The sequence below is a fragment of the Theropithecus gelada genome, chromosome 13, assembly GCF_003255815.1.
Source record: "Theropithecus gelada isolate Dixy chromosome 13, Tgel_1.0, whole genome shotgun sequence".
NCBI lineage: Eukaryota > Metazoa > Chordata > Mammalia > Primates > Cercopithecidae > Theropithecus > Theropithecus gelada.
The window spans coordinates 3,653,598-3,677,407 of NC_037681.1; the positions used below are offsets into that span (position 1 = coordinate 3,653,598).

At 43.9% G+C, this 23,810-nt stretch overlaps 1 pseudogene and 1 gene segment (V, D, J or C); both read right to left on the bottom strand.

Annotated features, from left to right (window-relative positions):
- Positions 1 to 2,207: 2,207 nt before the first annotated feature.
- Positions 2,208 to 2,753, bottom strand: LOC112604802. The segment is given in 2 exon segments: positions 2,208 to 2,554; positions 2,679 to 2,753. Coding segments are annotated over 2 exon segments (402 nt in total).
- Positions 2,754 to 6,113: 3,360 nt separating this feature from the next.
- Positions 6,114 to 22,859, bottom strand: LOC112605313 (annotated as a pseudogene). Its single transcript, XR_003115387.1, has 4 exons — positions 22,818 to 22,859; positions 21,139 to 21,169; positions 20,870 to 21,014; positions 6,114 to 8,384 (listed from the first exon to the last, which is right to left on the bottom strand). The product of XR_003115387.1 is annotated as a general transcription factor IIF subunit 1-like (transcript).
- Positions 22,860 to 23,810: the final 951 nt, after the last annotated feature.

Below are 23,810 nucleotides of genomic sequence, written 5' to 3' on the forward strand. Positions count from 1 at the left end.
CTCTGGATACACAGTTAAATCCCTGTCCTCCTACCTCACCAATCACCTAGGCTAAGACAGATGGTGTTTAGCACAAATCTCTTGAAAGAAAAAATAAAAAATCTATGGTTTATTCTTCTCTTTCTTCCCCTAACATGCCCAGTCATCTTCCTTGCTGCATGATTGTACCTGGATGAAGGCATTGATCAGAAATTCATCTTCCATACACACTTTTCCTTCACAGCTTAGACATCTTTTCTATGAACACTGAAAATGTTCCATTCTTTGGAAGGACTAGTAAAGGACAGCACTTCTTTAGGCAACGCACTGTGAGTTCATGAATGACCACAGCTGCAAAGGTAAGCAGACTCCAGGCTCAGACTCTTCAGTGTGTGATTCCACTCCTTGCAGAGTGATGGTGATGCTGTCCTGCTGGCCAGGAAAAATGGGGGTGGCATCTTCTCTTCTCTACAGCACTCCATTCTGTACAACACAGCCATTCACCCAGAATCAGACTCTTTTCCCTTTAACAGTTTTGAAAACCTCTCTTCACACCACTGATGGAAACAAGAATCTTATCTGGTGTTTTCTTGTTTTCCTCAGAATTGCGAACATGTAGTTGTGAGTGAGGTGCCCCTGAACAGGCTGAGAAGCTCTTTGACTCATATTCCAATTAAAATTATTAATAACAATTGTGAAAATCTGTTTTCTTTCTTATCTATATATTTAAGTAATGTATTCAGTTTTCTTTCTTTGCTAACAAAACTGAAATATCAATTGTCTGACTCCTGATATAATCTGATATGTTGTGTCTTTTAAATGGAAAGTCAATAAATTTACTATTGTTACAACTTATGTAGTATATATTATACGTCATTACATATGTAGTATAATATAATCAATTAAATACAATAATGTTACATTATTATTATATGTTTTCAGGAAATACAACCTAAAATATCACTTGAGACAAATTATGTAAGTTCTGAGAACTGTAAGTTTCCTTATTTCCTAAAGACTGGGTATGAAAAAGGAATAAAAAAAGGAAAAGGGAACATTGTCCGTTTAACAAGCAGTTTAATCCACTCTTTACAGTCCTCCCAGACTTCCAGATATGCAGACTCCTGGGAAGAGTGGCCCCCGCTGAGCACCTACTGTTTGCCAGGTACTCCCATTACACTGGGATACAGCAATGCAAATAATAGACAATGACCCCTGATCCCATGAAGCTTAAATTCCACTAGAGGGAGTCAGCCTATCAAGTGTAAAATCATAAGGAAATAAATTATATCGTAAGTCAGAAGGTGCTTCTGACAAAAGCATGCTTCTGACAAAAGCATGCTTCTGACAAAAGCGTGGAGTAGGGTGGAGTCCTATGAACACATGGGGATCATTAAGATGGGAAGCACAGGGTTGGCTTTGGGAACCAGGGAAGGAGCCCAAGGGTCTGGGGAACCGCATCACCCCTGAGGGAGCAGTGAGAGTAGAACTCAAGGGCGGGGCAATGTGAGGCTTGTTTAGGGCAGAACCAGGAAACCAGAGAGTTGAGAGCCCGATGAGTCAGGTCAGAGCCATGAAAGGGTTTTTATGATTAACAGGGAGGATTCAGGGAAAACGGGGCCAAGTAGGCATTGGAAGGAACTGGCCTTTTACTCTGATCATTCTTTTTGGCTAGGTCTGTTTGGAATAGGACCTTGGCTGCTCAACTGTAAGCAGGTGCCTTAGAAAATCAGACAGGTTCTCCAGGCAGAGAGCATCAGCAGCCCCGGGCTTCCCAGATATGTCTGAGGACCACGCAATTGGCAATTATACCTTCTGAAGTGGTAGATACACTCTGGATTCATGGCAAGATTCAGAGAATCCCTCTTTTTGGCATTTGCATCTTTATTCCCATGCCCCCAATACTTTTAAAGACTGTAGTTTAGACTCTCATTCCTGTTTTTAGAAAAAACGTTTACTTGGAATTCCAAGAGTGGTGTCTCCTTTACAATATTAATTCCAACTCACACCATAACTCAGACTTCGTAGGTGTAATCATCCCTGTTCTTAATGCAATCAGGAGAGGGTTTGCCATGTCTGTGCCGCTGGGGATGAGGAGAAGGAAAGATAGTTAAGGTATAGAGGAGACTTCATGGCACTTTCTACAGAAACTTCAATGTGTGGATGCAATTTGGGAAATGTTCTCAGCAGATGGAGGCACCAGGAGGAGTAGCTGGGGCAGTGCGGACTCACACATCTGCTTCCCTGGGGGTTTTTGTTATGGCTTGTAACACTGTGGACGGAGTAGTATAATCCTGTAGACAGTAATAAGTTGCAACATCTTCAGGCTGCAGGCTGCTGATGGTGAGAGTGAAATCTGTCCCAGATCCACTGCCGCTGAACCGAGATGAGACTCCCGTCTGCAAACTGGATGCAGCATAGATCAGGAGTGTAGGGGCTTTCCCTGGTTTCTGCTGATACCAGCTTAACTCCTTGTTAATGCCTTGACTCGCCCGGCAAGTGACGGTGACTCTGTCTCCTACAGATGCAGACAGGGAGGATGGAGACTGGGTCATCTGGATGTCACATCTGGCACCTGAGTTTGGAAACATAAAAACAAACATCCACACAATCAGTCATGCTATATAAAGCCCTCCCCGAAAATCCAGCCAGTACTGAACACACTGGCTGAGTAAATGCCTAGTGTTCTCCTTCCTTACCTCGGAGCCAGAGCAGCAGGAGCCCCAGGAGCTGCACGGGGACCCTCATGTCCATGCTGTGTCCTGTCTGAGACTGACTCCTGCACAGGGTGTGACCAGGCTACAAAAAAGTCTTCAGGGCAGGGAGGGGGCTGCGCTCTGGGAACATGCAAATCAGCAGGGGATGGGGCTGGCTGGGCACAGCTGCAGGCCTGGCTCATCTCAGTAACTCAGCACAGGGGCAGTGTCCCCAGGGTCTCAGGCTGGACCAGGGCAACACAGATTTGCCTTTAATCTGTTTCTTTCTGGGGGTCAATTTGTAACAAAGAACATTTTTTGATAATTGTCAAAGTTTGAAGTACTGCTGAGTACTTGAGGGAGTAATGTATTCCATTGGCGTATGGGGATTATTTAGGAGAAAATTATTATCTGTAGGAAACTCAAAGTAAAGTTTTGAGTGTGGTATCAGCAGGTCTTCAAAATACTCTGAAAGTGAGGGGGATACTTTGTGGTATAGTTACAACATTTCTGTGAATGTGTAATTGTTCCTTCTTAAAAAAAAGAAGAAAAATATCATGATAATGCTAAATATACTTGTAAATATTCTATAATAACCTTAAGCCATTCTTATTATCAGTATAAGGTCAAACAATTCACTGCAGGTGCACAAAGATGGTGCTGTAAGTCCTCAATGTGTGTATCATTTACAGTTCCACATTTATGCAAACCTATAGGCCTCAATAATGCCCAGAAAATATGTGAGTTGCATCTTATTTTTGCTTTGGGGATCTCTATATTATGCCTCCTTTTCTGTCATTGAGTATTTTCCCCAGGGTTTATCAGCAGAAAGGGCTGACTAGTGGTGCTGGATCTGATTACTTAAAAAAAAAAAAAAAGTTACGGCCGGGTACAGTGGCTCACGCCTGTAATCCCAGCACTTTGGGAGGCTGAGGCGGGCGGATGACAAGGTCAGGAGATCGAGACCATCCTTACCTTGTGGTGAGGAGACACGGTGAAACCCCGTCTCTACTAAAAATATAAAAAAATTAGCTAGGCATGGTGGCAGGCGTCTGAAGTCCTAGCTACTCGGGAGGCTGAGGCAGGAGAATGGTGTGAACCTGGGAGGAGGAGCTTGCAGTGAACCGAGATTGTGCCACTGCACTCCAGCCTGGATGACACAGCAAGACTCCGTCTCCAAAAAAAAAGAAGAAAAAACGTTACTTGTTTCTTCCTCCAATTATAAGAGCATGGATATAGATAAACTTGAAATTATCTAAGGATCAATTGTCTCCCAAGTAAGAAGACCAATATTATATTTACTAAGTAACAGTCTGAGTGGCACTGCTCACCAGCATGTTCCTGGGGACTCCGGAGCAGCTCCTCTGGAGCCTGAATTTCGTACAGTGAACCCTCTCTCCTAGTGAGGGCAGCTGCTGCTCAGCGCATGTCCCTTCCTTGCACTATCAATGCCACTTTTCTCTTTCACTGTTTAGCAGTAAGTGGGGACATTCTGATCAAGATGCCAGCCTCCTGTCTGACACCCAGGACAGAGAGTCTCCATCTCCTATCAAGCAAATGCCCATGTATATGGAGAAATCACTTGGATTTGGATAAAACCGGACACAGATTTGGACCCATTATATCTCACATCATCTCAGCCTGGTTCAGCAGCAGAGGAAGTGGATCCACCTACATCAGCATCAGTGGGCTGCAGCCTGGGGTTCTGGGGAGTATTACTGATTCATGAGTAGAAGTGGCCAAATGACTCTGGTGTAGCATCTGCACACACCCTCCTGCTGCCCATTTAGGGGCCTGAATTTTAAGGAAACTTGCTTGTGTAGGGTGAAATGTGAAAGTTTGATTTCGCCCTCTAAAAGTTTGCTTAAAATGAATGGACAAAAGACAAATAATAGGAGAAAAAGGCAAACAAATTTATTTAACATGCAGAAGAAAAAATCACAGGAGAGAGATACCCAGATAACCCAGTGAGGTCCAGGTGTTTATACATCCTTTATAGGGGAGAGGGAGGTGGGGACTGTAGGCAACCTAGGGAGAGTAAGTGGCGTAACATAAAATAAATGGGTCCTTAAAAGAATAGATAATTGACTGGATGAAGTCAATTTCCAATCTCTTTTGAATTTAACTTTTAGTGCATGTTAATATTCCCTGATAGATCAACATTCCCAGGGAAGGTTTTCATGACAATTGGCTTCCTTCTAGAGTAACTGATGTAGGAAAAGAGTCTTTGTCCAATTGATGTTTTCTAAATGCTTTCAGTTTGAAATAGGCACCACACAGATGCAGCATATCTTGAGATGTTATCTCCCAGATTCCTTCTCTTGCAACTGACCTGCCAGGAAACACCATTCCAGAGGGATGCAGCTCCAGGTGGAAAGTACAGGTGCTTTTTTCTGGATGAATGCATCAGTCCATGTCTGCATTCAGGCCTTTTGCTTTCACTGTGCTTCTGCTGGTTCCCTATTCCCACCTCTGTCCCTCACTGCTGTCTCTGAGAAAAGCAGCTCTGCCTGCATGCATGGCAGACCACAGGGCTTGGAATGAGCCTTCCCTCGGTCAGTGCTATGGTTTCACTGTGTCCCCTTGAATCTACCTGCTGTTACCTTAATCCCAAAGGCAACAGAATTGAGAGACAGGGCCTAATGGGAAGTGTTTAATCATGAGGGTTCTGCCCTCATGAATAGATATATGCCACTATGAGCAGTGCTTATGTTATGGAAATAAACTGGATTTAGATCACTCAGTGTAGTATAACCAATTATCCACACTGAGTTTGTGGCAGGAAAAAGGAAGGCATTTATTTGCGGGCATCAAGCAAAGAGGACCGGCAGCTAATGCCTCCATCCTGACCTGCCTGATGGCTTACAGATAAGGGTTTTTTAAAAGGAGAAATAAACTTCAGGAAATCAGAAGTTACAGGCAAAGTTAGAAATCATTACATGGAGGCCGGGCGCGGTGGCTCAAGCCTGTAATCCCAGCACTTTGGGAGGCCGAGACGGGTGGATCACGAGGTCAGGAGATCGAGACCATCCTGGCTAACACGGTGAAACCCCGTCTCTACTAAAAAATACAAAAAACTAGCCGGGCGCGGTGGTGGGCGCCTGTAGTCCCAGCTACTCGGGAGGCTGAGGCAGGAGAATGGCGTAAATCTGGGAGGCGGAGCTTGCAGTGAGCTGAGATCCGGCCACTGCACTCCAGCCTGGGCGGCAGAGCGAGACTCCGTCTCAAAAAAAAAAAAAAAAAGAAAAGAAATCATTACATGGAGGTTACACTTTGTTTTTGGCCTAAGAGGGCAGGATATCATGAAGCAGTGGGATATCTTACAAGACATCAATAGATCCAAACATTTTCTGATGTGCAATTGGTTTAGAAAAGAAGCTTTGTTTAAAAATTTGGAGTCAGCTTGAAAGAATATTCGCCCTGGCCCATGGATGTGGCTTTTTTTTTTTTTTTTTCTGAGACTGAGTCCCACTCTGTCGCCTAGGCTGGAGTGCACTGGCGTGGTCTCAGCTCACAGCAACCTCCACCTCCCAGGTTCAAGTGATTCTCGTGCCTCAGCCTACAGAATAGCTAGGACCACAGGCGCCTGCCACCATGCCTGGATACTTTTGTGTGTGTGTGCCAGGATCTCATTCTGTCACCCAGGCTGGAGTGCAGTGGCACCATCGTAGTTCACTGCAGCCTTGAACTGGGCTAAGCCTCCCAATTAGCTGGGACTGCAGGCACTCATCATCATGCCCAGCCAAAACTGAAGACTTAATGGACTATGTGGTGGATAAGTCACTGCTGAAGAGAGACCTAGGGAGGCAGAAGGGAGGACTGTAGAAGTTACCCAGTGAGCAGCACAGGCCCTTGGTCAGTGTGAGGGAGGCTGAGCTGGGAGAAAGAGGACAATAAGAAGGAGGCCTAACAGGCATCTGAAGAGTCCAGAAGGAACCGCCCGAGGAGGAGATGGCTTAAACTTTTCCAGAATTGCTAACTACAGGGCCCTGGGAGTCCGGGAGCATGATGGCAAAGGGGCAGTGAGAGCCTGAGTTCTGGAGGGCAGAGCCCGTGTACTGGATAGAGCCTCACTCCAGGATGGCGAAGGGGCAGTGAAAGCCTGAGTTCTGGAGGGCAGAGCCGTGTGTTGGACAGAGCCTCACTCCTTGAGGGAGAAGGGCATTTTGTCACTGATCATCTTGCGCTCAGGGTTGAGGCGCCTGAGGATCTGGACCAGTACGTTCACTGTCTGCTCGCTGATCAGCCCTGTCTTCTTGGTTTGGAACTTTTTCAGTAGGTCCTTAGTGGTCATGGGCTTCCCTGTCAGGTAGCGGCGCGCAGCATCCTCAGTCACCTGCACGTCGCCGCTGCTGGATGTTGACTTGCCGGATGGCGGCTAGGGTGTCGACTTCCTGGACAGGCTCTGGGGCACCACGTCCAGCCGCAACCGCTTGGCTGCAGGCATCTCGCTCACCCGCTTCCCTTGCTCGAGTTTGCTGGTAGTCGCCCGCAGCGTGGAGGAGGTGCTGCCGCCCTCTGCGCTGGGCATGCCTGGGCGGCTGTTGCCCCTCCAGCTCCCTCCCGACAGCTTCCACTCTCCCGTGGCTTCCACTCTCTCGTCTTCTTCCTCTCCATGAAGAGGGCCGAGGAGGCCTAGCTGTCAATGTCGCTCTCCTCTGAGCTGTCTGACTCCTAGCTGCTGTCTTTCCTGCCCTTCTTCTCCTGCGGGGTGGGCGCCTTCTCCTCCTCCTCCTACTCCTTGTCCTCCTCGGGCGACTTCTCCTCCTCACTCTCCTCACTACTGTTGCTCTGCTCATCAATACCCTTGGGCCGCTCCTCCTGCTGGAGCTCCTTGGCCTTGCTCTCAGGCTCATCCTGGGAGCTGCTGGAGCCGTCCGACATGTTGTCCACCTCTTGGCCCTCGAAGTCCCCATCACAGCTGTCCTCGAAGGCCTCATCGTCTGAGCCCTTCTTCTTCTTTTTCCTGCCGCCCTTGGCCAGTGGCTCCTTGTTCTTGGCCTTGGGGGCTCTGCCGCTCTCCTCACCGCTGGCGTGGCTGGCATCGGATGACATCTCCAGGTTGTGGATGCGCAGCTCGTTTGCCTTCCGGCGACCGCGTTTCTCCTTCCCCTCGTCCTCGTGCTGGTCCTGATCCTTGAGCCGCCGCTGCTGCATGATGCTGAAGTGGTTCAGCACCTTGTTCCTCCCCTCCCCCTCCTCCTCGGCCTCCTCGGCAGTGAGCGTGCGGTGCCTACCGGGCCAGCAGAGTGAAATTGTACCAGTTGTGCACGTGGAAGGCCTCCAAGGCCCCATCAGGGCACTGGGTGAAGATGTAGTAAGACGTGTTATCTGTCACCCTCCCTTCTTGATGCCCTTGAACTTCCTGCCCGATTTGCCGTTGACTGCGAGCAGCCAGGGCTGGTCCTCGGGCCAGAACTCCTTGAGGACGATGCCGTACTTCTTCCTCCGAGCCTCCTCCCGAAGCTTGCGGTTGAACTCGCTGCCCGCGCGGATTCGGACATCTCCTCCTTCTGGTAGATTTTCTTGTTGCTCAAGCCCCGCTTCAGCCGAGCCTGATTCCACGTAGCAAAGCTGACTTTATTCGCTGCATTAAAAGCCACGATGTTACATTTTTTGGTTGTATTCTTGGGGACTCGAACGACGTATTTAGTGACGTTCTGGCTGTTAGGGCTAGGGCCGCCATGGGCAATGGTCAGTGGTTCCCATCTGGTCCGACCCGGGTTCCTTTAGTCTCCTCCGGCGTGCATGTCCCTCCATTCCGGGGAAGCCGCTGCTCAGTGTCGGGTCTCTGTCCCTGAGCGAAGACCCCAACCCTAGGCACCTCTGGCACTGGGAAAAGGTAACCCGTATGTGGCTTTCTTAAGGCCTTTCAGGTAGAAATTTAGGACAAAGAACCAGGGTCAGAGTTCAGTCCCCAATTCCCACTTATTTGAGATCTATGTGCTGGTAGATCCATTTGGAGGTGTTCTATGTTTCTGAAAAACAAGTCGGAGACATATGCTAAGATATATTCTTTAGTTTGTATAGGGAAAGCAAACATCCCATGATTTTGTCTTCTTTGGCTATTTTTTTTTGGGGGGAGGGTTATGACTGCGTCCTTGTTTCTCATGTTACTTTTTTATTTCTCAAGGCCAGCTAGGTGCCTGGAATTTCCTTCAAAGGGACCTAAGATTGTCGTTTACTTCCATGCTTGGGGAAGATTCAGTTGCCCCTAAGAAGGGATCCCTGGTCTGTCTCACTTGTGGACGTGGGCTCTCACTCTCTCTCTTTCTTTCTCTCTCTTTCTCTTTTGCTCTTCTGCCATTCATTCCAGGCCGTGGCCTTCCTTCCCTTTGAAAGACACAGTGCTCAAAATTCCATCTTGAAAGCACAGATATTGGATGCAAAACTGCCAGTTCCTTGATTTTCAACTTCTCCAGAAATGTGAGAAAAATGGTTCCTCTTCTTTATTAAGTTACAGTCTCAGGCATTCTGTTATAATAGTACAAAACAGATTAAGACAGAAAGCCCTCAGTGGGTAATGACAAGAGGAGATGTATACATACCCCAACTCCCTCCCCTCTCAGGTGAAATAGCCCAGGGGTATTTTCCCCATATTTCTACATGGAGTTCATCTTCAGTGATCCTAAGAGTTAGGTGGTTTGTTGAGGTGACTTTTATTATCCATCTCTGGTCTCTGCCTCACTTTCTGCCTTCCCTCCCAATGTAAATATGCTGCCTGCACAGAAATCCTTCCTGCTGGTGGACACAACCCAAGACACTGAACAAATTCCAGTTCATGAGAGGGCTCTATCTCTTGTGTGATTCCTTATTACTTCTCCCTTTTTGATGAGGAAAAAGAACAGGAAGTACTTAATTCCCTTTTGCCAATCTATCTTAGATTTAATTTATACAAAGAGAACTTAGGCAATACCATTCAGGACATAGGCATAGGCAAAGACTTCATGACTAAAACACCAAAAGCAATTGCAATAAAAGCCAACACTGACAAATGGAATCTAATTAAACTAAAGAGCTTCTGCTCAGCAAGAGAAACTATCATCAGAGTGAATAGGCAACCTAGAGAATGGGAGAAAACTTCTTCAATCTGTCCAACTGACAAAGGCCTAATATCCAGAATCTACAATGAACTTAAATAAATTTACAAGAAAAAAAACAAACAACCCCATCAAAAAGTGGGCAAAAGATATAAACAGACACTTCTCAAAAGAAGACATTTATGTGGCCAACAAATATACGAAAGAAAGCTCATCATCACTGGCCATTAGATAAATGCAAATCAAAATCACAGTGAGATACCATCCCACACCACCTAGAATGGCAATCATTAAAAAGTCTGGAAACAACAGATGCTGGTGAGCATGTGGAGAAATAGGAATGCTCTTACACTGTTGGAGGGAGTGTAAATTAGTTCAGCCATTGTGGAAGACAGTGTGTCAATTCCTCAAGGATCTACAATCAGAAATACCATTTGACCCAGCAACCCCATTATGGGTATATACCCAAAGGACTATAAATCATTCTACTATAAAGACATATGCACACTTATCTTTATTAAAGAACTATGTACAATAGCAAAGACTTTGAACCAACCCAAATGCCCATCAGTGATAGACTGGATAAAGAAAATGTAGCATTTATGCACCATGGAATACTATGCAGCCATAAAAAAGAATGAGTTCTTGTCCTTTGCAGGGACATGGATGAAACTGGAAACCACCATCCTCAGCAAACCAACACAGGAATAGAAAACCAAACACTGCATGTTCTCACTTGTAAGTGGGAGCTGAACAATGAGAATACATGGACACATGGAGAGGAACATCACACAATGGGGCCTATGGGGGGACAGGGGACAAGGAGAGGGAGAGCTTTAGGAGGAACACCTGATGCATGCAGGGCTTAAAACCTAGTTGACAGGTTGATAGGTGCAGCAAATCACCAAGGCACATGTATACCTAAGGAACAAACCTGCATATTCAGCATATATATCCCATAACTCAAAGTAAACAAACAGACAAAATGCAGTAATTCCTTTCTTGTGACTCACAAAATAAAGCTAAAAATTGATACATACCATGAAGACCACAGTAGAGGCAATGGAGTAAATTTCTCCCACTCTTAAAAGCCACAGGTCAGTGGATCCCCAAGTCCCAAATTATTTCTAGCTTTCTTGCTTCATAAATCTGTCCTGTGAGTTTTCATTCAGATTTAGGATTGGACAGTTGTGGAGATGATAAGAGTTAGTTTAGGGACAAATATGCCCCCCCCACCCCAAAGATATTCATGTCCTAATATCTGAAATCTAGGAATGTTACTTTATATGTCAAGGAACTTGACAGATGTGATTAAGTGAAGAAATTTGAGGTCAGGAGAGTATCCTGGATTATCTGGGTCAAACCAATGTAATCACAAGGGTTCTTATAATAGGGAATGCAAGAGGGGCACAGTCAGAGAGGAGGCAGAACAATGGAGAGGGGTGCTGGGGGGAGAAAGGATGGGGTCATGAAGCCAGAAATGTGAGGGTATCTTTTACACAAAAGCATAGTATCTGATTCTCTACCTTGGAGCCTCCAGAAAGAATACAGCCCTACTCACTCTGTGATTTTAGTTCAGCGAGACTTCTGACCTCCAGAAATACACAATAATACATTTGTGTTGTGTGAAGCCATTGAGGACATATTTATTTGTTCCAACAATAATAAGATACTAGTGCATGAGGAAGAGATGTCTGTTTTCTTCTGCGTGCTTGGTTGCTCTCTGTTCTCCCAAGAAAAGTGAATCTTGTAATCATTTGCCATCAATTTTCACAAGAGACAGAATACATCCTATTGTGGGCTGGAAGGGAGGGGGCGGCATAGCACCAGAATGCTCCTAAGAATTCTCTTAAAATGTCTTGGGTCAAACCCCTTGAATGGCTCTTGAACAAGCTGGGTATTTAAGAGCCTAGTGGTCAGCTCTCACGGCACGTGAGGGGAGAAGGGTTTTTTATATATGCATATATATTAGGAGGGCAAATTAAACTTGCAGAACACATTCTGAGAGAGACAGACTGAACCAGAGAGATTTAAAAAGAAATAGAAGATGTAGAAAGTGTCAGAGAAAAGAAAGAAGTGTTCTTGCTCACAAGTCCAAAATAAAATCATTCACAGTTGATAAAGGCATTGACAGACTTGTGTTTTTTAGAGGAAACTGCAGATAAAGCTAGTTTATGATTAAGGTCAGCATGGTGTGAGGCAGAGGCAACAGGGAGCTGTGGAGTCCACACTGTCCCTACAGTGTCTTCTCCCTTTTTACAGCCTGTGGGCTCAACCATGGGATGAAAATGGCTGCATGAAAGGAATATAATAAGGGCAGGCAGATTTGGGTGACATCCCAGCCATGCACGTGCTGATCATGTGACTTTGGGCACACCACCCAGGAGGTCTGGTAATTGGTCTCCTTCCCTGTGAATTAGAGAACTATGCATATCATGGGGTGCCCTGAGGATTTAACCAGATGATATACCTTGAAGTATATGTGTGTGAATGTGTAGAGATAAATATACATATATATATGCATATAGAGATATGAATATATATATTTATCAGATAAATATGTTTGTATATGTATATATATTAGTCTGATAAATGTATATAAGTTTAAATATGTGTATACATGTATGAAGTTTATACATATATATGCATGAAGCTTAGAGCCACTGCAGTCCTGTAGAGACCATGAGGCATTGAGCCAAAGCAGAAAATCCAATGTGGTAAAGGTGACAAAGCAGAAATGTGGACAGAATCAGGGCCTTTCTCCTTTCACCAAGCTGCTGTTCCAACCCTAAATACTTCTTCCAAATTCAGAATGTATACATATATATATACACACACACATACATACATATATATCTCTCTCTCCAGTCCCCTTTCTCTGCATGTTTGAATATCTTAGAATAGAGTATGTAAGATATTAGTAGCTAAATATCATTTTCAAATCAAATTTTTAAATATTTATTCTACAACTACTAAGTGTTGCACTAAAGGCAATGAAGTTTCCTACACATTATTTTTACCATAAAAATTTCTACCTACCTTTTTATGTGTGGCATGAGAAAGATAATCAAAATGACAGTTGACTATAACACTTTTAGTCTGGCTTCTCTTTGAGCCCCATTTGTGTTACTCTTTGGCTCCAAAGGCTGTGGCCACCAGTCTGAATTCTGTGTCCTTTCTTCCCACATCCACAGTGTTTCCCAAGACACACTCTGGTCTCCTCCACGCTGAGAATCCAGACCCAACCTCCAGCTACTCTGTTTTGAATCCAGCACTCACTGCCCGGAAGCTTTCTTTGTAATCCCTTCAAATGCCACCTCTGATAGAAAAGTGACTGGAGCAGTCAGAATCTTCATTTCAAAAACCCCGGAAAAAGAAGAGAATCCTGTAAACCTTATGGTGGTGTTGAGGAGATGCATACAATCTCCAGATTTTATGTCTTCTCCAAGTGTTCTTGTCTCTTTCTTGACCACAATTCTAATTTCATGACCTTAATGGAGGGAGGAATTAAGGACAACAAGGGGATGTTCATGCTTAAGATATAAAAAGAGAAATAAAGACAAGAAGAGAGCAGAATGTATATGTTGTTGTGCTTTCCCTAGCCATGGACACAGAAGCACCAAGATGTGAGGGGAGGACATCATTTATTCTGGTTCCTGCTTTTCCTGCCTCTGACATCCACAAACACCCACACACATAATAATGCATTTCTTATTCTAAAGAGCAGGTTCATGACCCAGTAAAGCTCTTTCTCTTAAGTGTCGTTTATAGATAAGTTAGGATAATTTTAGAAACAAGTGAAAGAAAGAAAAGCAATGGTTTAAACAATGAGATCATTTCAGAGAGTTGGAGCACTGAGGGTTCGTGCAGCAGCCTGCTGACGCCAGACAGCCTCCGGAATCTTTCTAAATTTCTGCTTTGTTACTTTGACCACATTGGCATTTCTGTCTGGGGTCAATGCCTTGTGGTCTCAAGAGGGCTGCAGAGGTTCTAAACTTCATGTCCTCTGGTAACTGTCCCGGGAGGAAATACAGGGCAAAGCTCTTCAACTTCCCTTTTTTATGAAGAATCACCATTTTCTCCAGAAGCCCTGCCCGTGCTTCACATGCCTGATATCTCACTGCCGAGCTGATCACATGTGCACCTGAAGACTCCTATCCTGGGCTGGGAGAGGTTCAGTGTCGTTGTCACACAAAACAGGACAAAGCCGGTGCCCTATGCACTAAAAAAGGAGGGAGTGGATGCTCTGTAGGTGTTAAAAGCTTTGCCACATTTTAAATTGCACTGTGCCTCTAAGAAAAGTTGTATGAGGAGGAGACAATCTATGGGCATCTTCAACTGGCAATATTAGAAGAATCCAGGTCCTGCTGATGAAAATAAAGTCAAATTTCAAATTCTCACATGACCTCATCAGCATCAGCAATTGTGGAAACGTAGCCTATGCATTTAACTCAGGGACAGACTCTCAGTTACCAGAATAAATGAGGAAAGGAGACATTTATAATAAGATCTTCAAACCAGGACTAAGGTCAGGCTTGCACTGCCTGAGAGCTGCTGGGCTTTGGCTCTGGGCTGTGGAGGAAGCAGTTGCCCTCCAGAGCAACGGGACTAAGGACCTGGGAGGAACCAAAGGCCCGGCCCATGGTGCTGTCCCAAAGGAGCTTCAGGGAAGGAAACTGTTCACACACTCATAGGTGCTGCACCCTGCAGAGTCTACTGCCAGGGTGAAAGTCTCAGAGGCCAGGGCCTTAGGGCTGGGCCTGGGCTCCTGGGTCCGGCTGCCCTTAGCTCTGTCCTCACTGGTCCTCAATGATCAGGACTGTGCTAGAGCCAAAGAGGTCAGTAAATGATCCCAGAGTCCCAGATTCTGTTATAGTTAGAAGGAAAAATTAGCATATGCAAAATAAATAAACATAGAGTTATGTGAATATTTATATGTGTATTTGTAACAAACTTGACATATTAATTATATGTAATACTTTAGATGTGTATTGTATTGATATTTTTGTATATACTATGCATCTACATTAGGAATAAATATAATATTCAAATTTACATATAAACAGGTATCACTTTAATTGTTGGTATAACGTACTTTGATCAACTGAGCATGAACAATGAAAACCAACAATGATGTCCCACCCCATGGCCCCTTTCCCACCACAGAGCCCAAGCGTCATAAAGCTGAGGATCCTCCCCAATGTCCCTGCTGGGCCAAGCTCTGATGGCCTAAGGCTGAGAATGCTGAGAGACCCATGGGGGTTCTGAAGTGCTCAGAGGTGCAGGTGCTGGAGAGAGGGGTAGTGGATCTGGACTCCTAGGTGCAGGGACATTTTATGTTAAGGATCAGTATGGGTACTTCCTCTCCTGGGGCCTCCCATCCGACAGAGCAGCACAGGTGACTCAGTGACTGTGTTCACAGGAAAAAGCACTCCACAGTTCATTGGCAGCCTGCCCTCTGGCTGGAGCGATGTGAGATCTCTGCCCAGCTATTGTGGCTCACAGGACTGCCAGGACTCTATTTAGAATGAACTGCCATTTAAAAAGCTCAGCTGCTGATGGACAGAGACACGTCTGTCCGGGTCCAGCACCCCTGACCCAGGCCTTGTGTACAGGGGCAGCACGAGCCAGCAGGGGCTAAAAGAAGGAGCCGTGTTCAGCTGGTGGCAGACTAGGACACTGTTCATACTCTAGCCAGACATGCAGGTGACAGTGACCCTCCCTCCTGGGACACGGAGAGGGGAGTTGGAGACGGGGTCCATACAATGTCCCCACTGACATCTAAATGGAGACCCAATGTGAACATCACAAAATATTAACTGCAACAAGTCATTCTTGCAGTTTGAAGTAATTCTAATTAGAAACCAAAGCAGGCTAATTATCTGTTTGTGAAGGAAACATTTGTGTTTAATGCAACCAAACTGAGGATGAAGCCTGAGTCCTTTCTCCTCACCAGATAGTCAGATAGCAGCTAGAAGAGGAGCAAAGCTGGGCCCCCACATCCACCAGGAGCCTCCTGATGCTGATTCTACTCAGGTGGAGTGGGGATGGTGGATTACTTGGCTCCCCCTGCCACGCCAAGGTACTCTAGCCCAGATGGCTTAAACAATAGAAATTTATTTTAACATCTTTTGGTGGCTGGAAGTCCAAGATCAGGGTCCAGCAGGGTTCACTTTCTATTAAGAACCTTCTTCTTGGTTCATAGACAATGATGGAGGGATGGGGATAAGGGTGGGAGCAAGAGAAAGAGAGATTGGGAAGAAGAGAGCTCTCTGGATTTTATTCTGATAAGAACACTAATTCTGTTGGATGGGGTTTCAAGCTTATGAACTCCTTTTAACCCATCTAGCTCGATTATTTCCTGCAGCTACACTGGTGGTCAGGGTCTGGCTTCCAGTCTCAGAGCACAGAGCACAGATCAGATTCTCCCCACAACTCAGCACCCTGTCAGCTCCTTCCACATTCTCCAGGTCACACATGAGACCCTGTTTTAGCCTTAGGGCTCCCTGTTGACAGTGACACACCATCACCCTTCCATTTCCAGTATTTCTTTGTTCATGGCACTCTCTGTTTCTCATTGTGGGATTTGTTTGCCCTCAAGGGGCAAGTGTTTCACATGGAAACATATATGATTTTTTATTTTGTAATAGTGAAAGCTAATTAATTAATTTACATAAATAATATTTTAAACTGAATTCATGGAATATTTTAAAAACAAAAGGCCAATTAAAGAGCTTAAAGAGTCTGAAGAGATAAAAAGACAGATTCCTTTAAGAGGAGACGTGTTAGTCACAAATAAAAGTCTGTTTTACAGATGATTTTTGGGCAGTAAATGTCAACAGAAAATGACAACTTCAGATAGGCTGCCAAAATATGACACTATATTCCAAGTTATTTCCAAATAATGTGTAAATACATTTTCAAATTAAAACAAACAAAATGTGAGTTTTTCATGAGATTTACACAGCAAAACATTTCACAAATGTGTGCCTTATGCAAAAGAACATTTATCCCTGATGCAAAGCTCAAGTTTTCTTTGATCTTTAGAAGAGAACAGCTTTTTCTCCACTCTGTTCCACTCTTGCTGCTGAGAATGGGCATCGAGGCAGTGACTGTCAGGAAGGAGGAAGGCTGTGTGCTGAGGGTGGTCATGCCTTCTGCCCACATGAGTGACCTTATGGAACAGAGCCACCCACACCACCAAGGCCACTTGCCTGTTTCTCACTGCCGAGGCACAGACACAGAAACCTTGTCTTTATTCCACCTTATTTTGAGGCTTCTTTGTAATTGGCCATTTGATTGTCTTCTGATTCGGCTTGGTATCCACTTTCAGTTTTGGGAATCATTTATTTTTCACCACTTTGATTTAAGAGTATAGCCCCTTGGGATATCACCATCATGTAGATTTTGAGCTTGTTCATTTTTTAGGTGTGTCCAACCACGTTGAGTGGGTTTAGAACTTATCCCCTGTCTCACATCAAAGTAGATTCTATAGTGACTAGATGCTATCACATGAAGGCTAACGATGATAATGGTCGCTCAGCTCCTGCTCTTGCTACTCACACTGTGTTGTCTCCCATTGCATTCTGTAATATTCCATAAATTTAAGCTCTGTGTTGCATTTATTAGTACTTCTAAGGAGCATATTAAGTGTCGTGTTTTTTAATTGAAGGCCAATTACCCTTCAAAGAGCCCTTAAAAGAGGCCCTTCAAAGAGGCCTGAAAACTGGAGGTCCAATGATGATAGTCACAGTCTGAGTGTGAATGCCCAAGAACCAAGAACACTGATGTTTGAGGACAGAAGATGAATATCACATTTAAAAAAAAATACTGAATGTACATTTCCTCCACCTTTGTCTTCCATTTGTACCCTGAAGGAATTAAATGATTTCTGCCCACATTGCTGAGGCCAATCTTCTTTATTCACTCTACTGATTCAAATGCTAATCTCTTCTGGAAACACCCTCACAGACTCACCCAGAAGTAATGTGTTACCAGCTATCAGGGCACTCTTTAGCCCAGTTATGTTGATGCATAAAATTAATTATTACTGGCTGGGTATGGTGGCTCACACCTGTAACCTCAGTAGTTTGGGAGGCCTAGGTGGGCAGATTGCTTGAGCTCAGGAGTTCAAGACAAGCTTGGGCAACACGGACAAAGCTCGTCTCCAAAAATAAATAACCATTCCAATCTCTTCACGTTCTTACCAACACTTGACATATTCCAGTTTATTATTGTGATTATGATTGCCATCCCAGTGTTATGTGAGGAGATATCTGATTGCGGTTTGTCATTTTTCCAGTGACTAAGGATGTTGAGTCTCTTTTCATGTACTTATTGACTCTGTATATATCTTCTTTGATAAACTTCTGTACAGGTCTTTTTTTTCCCAATTTGTAGTTGAGAAGTGTTTTTCAATGTTTATTATTGAATTATAAGAGTTATTTACATATTCTGGGTGGTGGTTCCTCATCAGATATATGATATATGGGTTGTCTTTTCACTTTCTTCTCAGTGTCCATTACGGAATAAAAGTTATTACATTTGATAAAGTGAAGTTCATCATTTTTTCCTTTGATTGCTTGTTTTTTTGGTGTCATATGTAAGAAACTATTGCCTCATTCAGAGTCACAAAGATTGACATCTCAGTTGTCTTAAAAGAGCATTATTATTTTACCTTTCACATTTAGGTCTCTGTAGCATTTTGAGTTAGTTTGTGTATATGATGTGAAGAAGTCCAACTTTGTTTATTCTTTATGTACAGATATTCAGTTGCTTATATATGTATGTAAAGGACCTTATTTAGCCATGACTATATACATATGGAACTATGTGCACCCAACTATTTATCAAATAAATATATATAGCACCTATATTCATGTTTTTATATATGTGTGGATTTCCATTAATAAGGTAAATTTTACTATTTTTATTGAAATATTATTTTTTAAATTTCTTTTAAAAACTCTCCTTGGTAGCTTTATAAATAGATTACTAAACATTTATACTAATGCCATTAATTATAACAAAATACATCTTGTATGTGTAAATACATAAATATTACATTTGTCAGTTTTTTGCACAACAATGATTGGTAACCAACTATTTAAAAGTCAGTGTCTTCCATTAAGTTGTATTGTATTTGTGGATGTTCATTTTAATATTAACTTGGCTCTTCAAGGCAGGGCTCAGCTGGGTGGTTCTGCTTCAGGGAACCAAGCTTGTCTCTAGCCTATGAATTGTATTCATCTAAGGTCAAGGCTAAAGGGCAGTAACTAACCAGGTGCCACATTCTAATGCAAGTTTTGCAGGAGTGAGCAACCTCCCAGAACCAAGTTGAACTGGTGAATGCAGTCTAAAACTTCTGAACACAGAAATATACAATTTTAAGTTACTCTTTCACCTTGGCAATTATCAAAGTCCCTACAAACTGTTGCTCCATTTAAACATCAAAGTATTTTATTATTCCATGGACAGATAATTATGTTTCTCTACCATTACAATCTTCCCAATGTTTTCAAATTTCATGTTGCATTGATTAGAAAATAAAGCTGAGAATGTTTGCAATATGTGGTTTTCCATTGAAATTTTTTTAAATAGCCTCATTAGGACAATAATATATCTCTTTTCTTTGGTGGCAGGAATAAAGTTTTGCTCTTGTCACCCAGGCTGAAGTGCAATGGCATGATCTTGGCTCACTGCAACCTCCACCTCCCAGGTTCCAACTATTCTCTTGCCTCAGTCTCCTGGGTAGCTGGGACAGGCACCTGACACCATGACATGTCTTTAGCTGAAATAAAAATCACCTAGTAGATAGCTTCTTAAGCCTTTTATAGATCACCTGTTACCAACTACCATGGCTAAGTGAAGATTCTCATTCAGTTAACTGAAGGTCGTTCTGCTATGTAGCATGTGTATCATGCTCTCAGTGAGCTCATGATGCTGCTGGATTCTGCATAAATTTTGAGTAGCAAAGAGTTTTTGTAATTAGGAAAAAAATCCTACATCCATGTTTAGTTTTCTGTTGTTTTAGTTTTTATCAAGAAATGTTTTTCATTGGTTTGTAAAATGATTGTTGTATATGTCATACAATTTCCTGATTTTTAAGCTGTGTCTATGACTTAATAAAGTTGTCTTCCTATGATAGAGCCCTGCTCATAACATGTGAGAGCACATTCAAATGTATTCTGGGGCCATCCGTAACTGGCAAAGTTTTTCACTATTTTGTGAAAATACTGACCATGTTGGGCTTTCAGCTGTCAGTTCCTCATCATGACCATCACTTCTGAAAACACGTTCTTAGGAACCACTTTTCCCTCTATATATTTCTGTAGAGTTGTTCAGTGAGCGGTCCTTCCATGAGATTTGGAAGTCAGAAGAGAATGACTCCATGCTCATTGACACCTGCAGGCAGACAAGTGGACTTAGTCAAGAACTAGAGAATCACCTAGAGAGATACTGCAGGAGGCTAAGAGCATCAGCACCCACACTCTGGGCTTCTCAGACAGATACAAGGACCATGTGGTAAGTCAGCCCACACCTGCAGGGCAGGGTGCACCCTGGTTTCCAGAGGAGCCCCAGAGAATCCCATCTCTACTATCTGCTTCCCTAACTAACATTGAACAGGCTTTGAAAAGCTGTAGTTTAGACACTAATTCCATAACTTAAAACAATTCCTGCTTGTAACAGCTAGAGTGGCTTCTCTTTTGCTATAATAACTCTGAATGTCCCATAACACAGACTTCTCAGGTGGTCAAATCTCTTTATTAAATCAGGACTGACATTGCAAGTCCGTGCTGCTGGGGATGAGGAGGAAAGAGAGTGGGTTCAAAGGAGTCACCTCAGCACAATCTACCAAAATTTCACAATGTTCTTCAAAACCTGGCTGCATCTGAGAAACAACTCAACAGATGGAGGCACCAGGAGGAGCATCTTGGGCAGCCCAGCCTTACTCATCTGCTTCCATGGGGGTTGATGTTATGAGTTGTCACACTGGGAGAGGAGAACTACTCTCCTGTTGACGGTAATACATTGTAAAATCTTCAGGCTGCAGGTTGCTGATAGTGAGAGTGAAATATGTCTCAGATCCACTGTCACTGAACTGAGATGGGACCCCCATCTGCAAACTGGATGCAACATGGATCAGAAACGTACTTATCTGCTTTCCCCGGTTTCTGCCGATACCTATTTAAATAGTTGCTAATGCCCTGAATCACCTGCCAAGTAATGGTGACTCTGTCTCCTACAGATGCAGACAGACAAGATGGAGACTGGGTCATCTGTATGTCACATCTGGCATCTGAGATTGGAAACACAAAAACAAATATTTACACTTTTAACCATATTATATGAGCACTTCCCTGAAGAACCAGGTAGTACTGAGCACAGTGGCTGAGTAAATTCCTAGTGTTCTCCTTCCTTACCTGGGAGCCAGAGCAGCAGGAGCCCCAGGAGCTAAATGGAGACACTCATGTCCATGCTGTATCCTGACTGGGACTGACTCCTGCACAGGGTGTGACTAGCCTATTAAGTCTTCAGGGCAGAGGGCTGTGCTCTGGGAATATGCAAATCAGCAGGGGATGGGGCAGGCTGAGCCCAGCTGCAGGACTGGTTCATCTCAGTAACTCAGCATGGGAACAATGTCCTTAGGGTCCCAGGTCAGACCAGGGCAGCGTAGATTTGCCTGGAGGGAATGTATTTCTTTCTAGTTCCACTGTTGTGACAAGTGATATTTTGGGGAAAGAAGTCAAAACTTCATACAAATATAAGGACTACATGGAGTAATATATTTTAGAGTTGTATTGGGGGTATACAGGAGAGTATGACCATTTGTAGGGAATGTCTAATAAAGTCTTAGAGGCTGCATCTGTCAGATCTTCACATTACTTAAATGAACGTTGCGTGAGTAAGAATCCCATTCGCTACACTAACAACACCTCTGTGATTGTCACATGGTTCCCATTGTTTCATGTGGGGAAAATGGTCTTTATCAGAAGCATATTTAATACACTCCAAAGAATTTGTAGTGACTTTAAACATTCGTTATTACCAGTATATTTTCAAGCAATTCCCTGCAGAGGCACAATAATGATGTTGTGATTCCTCAGTGCCTGTGCCACTCACAGATCTTCCATTATCCAGAGCTATGAGTCTCTTTAATACCCAGGGTCTCAATGGGCAGAAGCTTCATCTTGGTTTGCAGCTGCCCTTATTCTACCCAATTTTCTGCCCTTCTTGGGTATTATTTCCCATAGGTCATCAGTATGAAGGGTTGACTAGTAATGCTAGATCTGTTTACTTAAAAAAAACCTCATTTCTTCCTCCAACTGTTGAAGCCTTAATCAGGATAAACTTGAAACTCTGAACCAATCTAGACCCTCACGATCAATTGCCTCCAAAGGAAGAAGACCAATGTAATGCATCTTGCCTAATGCTCTGATCCGCCTTTCCCACCAGAATGTTCATGAGTGTTCAGGTACAGCTCTCAAAAAACCTGGCTTCCTGGAAAGCAAGTGAGGGAGAGGCCCTGGGGAAAGGCCAGGTCAGTGAACACCTCCTCTTCTGTGAGACTAGCGGCTACTCAGTGCATGTCCCTGCCCTGCACCGTCAAAGCCACTTTCCTCTTTGACTCTTTAGCAGTGAGTGGGGACATCATCCTGACTCAGACGTCTGACTCCTTGCCCCACTTTCAGGAAAGAGAGTCTCCATCTCTGGCCAAGCCACAGCCCATTTACATGGAGAAATACTTTGAATCTGGATAAAACTTAGAGAGAGATTTGAACCCCTATACCTCACATATCTGCCTCTGCCTAGGGGCATCCCTGCCTGGTTGTGTAGCAAGGAAAATGGAATCAACTACACTGACATGAGAAGACTAGAGCCTGGGGAATCCAGGGAGCATTACTCTTGCATGACTAAGAGTGACCTGACTACATTGGTATAGTCTGTGCACAAATCTCCTGCTGCTTTCCAGGGGCCTGAATTTCAAGGGAAGTTACTAGCAAACTGCTTGCTAAGATTTAGGTTCAGTGAGAAGCAGTTCTGGATAGAAATACACATTTTTTGTGTGTATGTGGGTGAGTGTGGCAGTCTCTCTTTCTACCGTTTCCCTTTCCCTTTTGCGGTACATCTGCTGACTCCCCATGGGCATATCTGTTCCTCACTGCTCTATCTGAAGCTGGAGAAGGCAGCCTTGCCTGAACACATGGCCTATCATAGCACCTAAAATGAGCATCCTCCTGGAAAGCCCCAAATAAGTGAGAACAGGGGAGGTGTATACATACCCCAGCTCCCTCCCTTCTCAGGTGGAATAATAGCAAGATATTTTCCCATGTTTCCACATGGGCTTAAGCTCCAGTCATCCTCAGCGTTAGCTCCTTGCTGAGGAGACTTTCGGAGTCCCTATTCTCTTTCTTGTCTCACTGCTTTGTTTCCTCCCAGTGTTTCTGGTGCATTATAAATATGCTGCCTGCATGGGCATTATTGTCCCTGAACAATCCAACCTAAGACAGTGGACAAACCCTCTTTCTTGGACAGTATGGTCTGAATTCTTGCCAATTATTATTTTTTTCATGCATAAGGATATTCAGAAAATTTAGGACGCACCAGAATTATCTGGGAAAGACAGCATCATCAGAAAGGTCTTTGTAAGAGAGAGGAGGGGGGTCACAGTCAGAGAGGAACTGGGACAATGGAGAGGGATGCTTCAGTGATGAAGGAAGGGGCCATGCAGCCTGGAACATGGGGTTATCTTTGAAGATGAAAAGCTGAGAATCAGATTCTCTCCCCTGAAGCTTCCAGAAGGAATATAGCACTACTGATACCTTGATTTTAAATCAGTGAGACTTCTCACCTCCAGAACTGTGTAAGATAATAAATTTGTGTTGTATGAAGTAAGTAAGATCCTAGTAACTTGTGACAGCAGGAGTAGGAAACTAACACAAGGAGTAGGAATGTCTTTTACCTCCTTAAGGACATGGTCACCCTCTGTTCTTCCAAATAGTTCTATCTTGTCATTTTTTATTATCAATTTTAACAAGAGAGAGAACATTCCACTGCAAAGATGGCTAGCACCAAAATCCTTCCTATGTGTAAA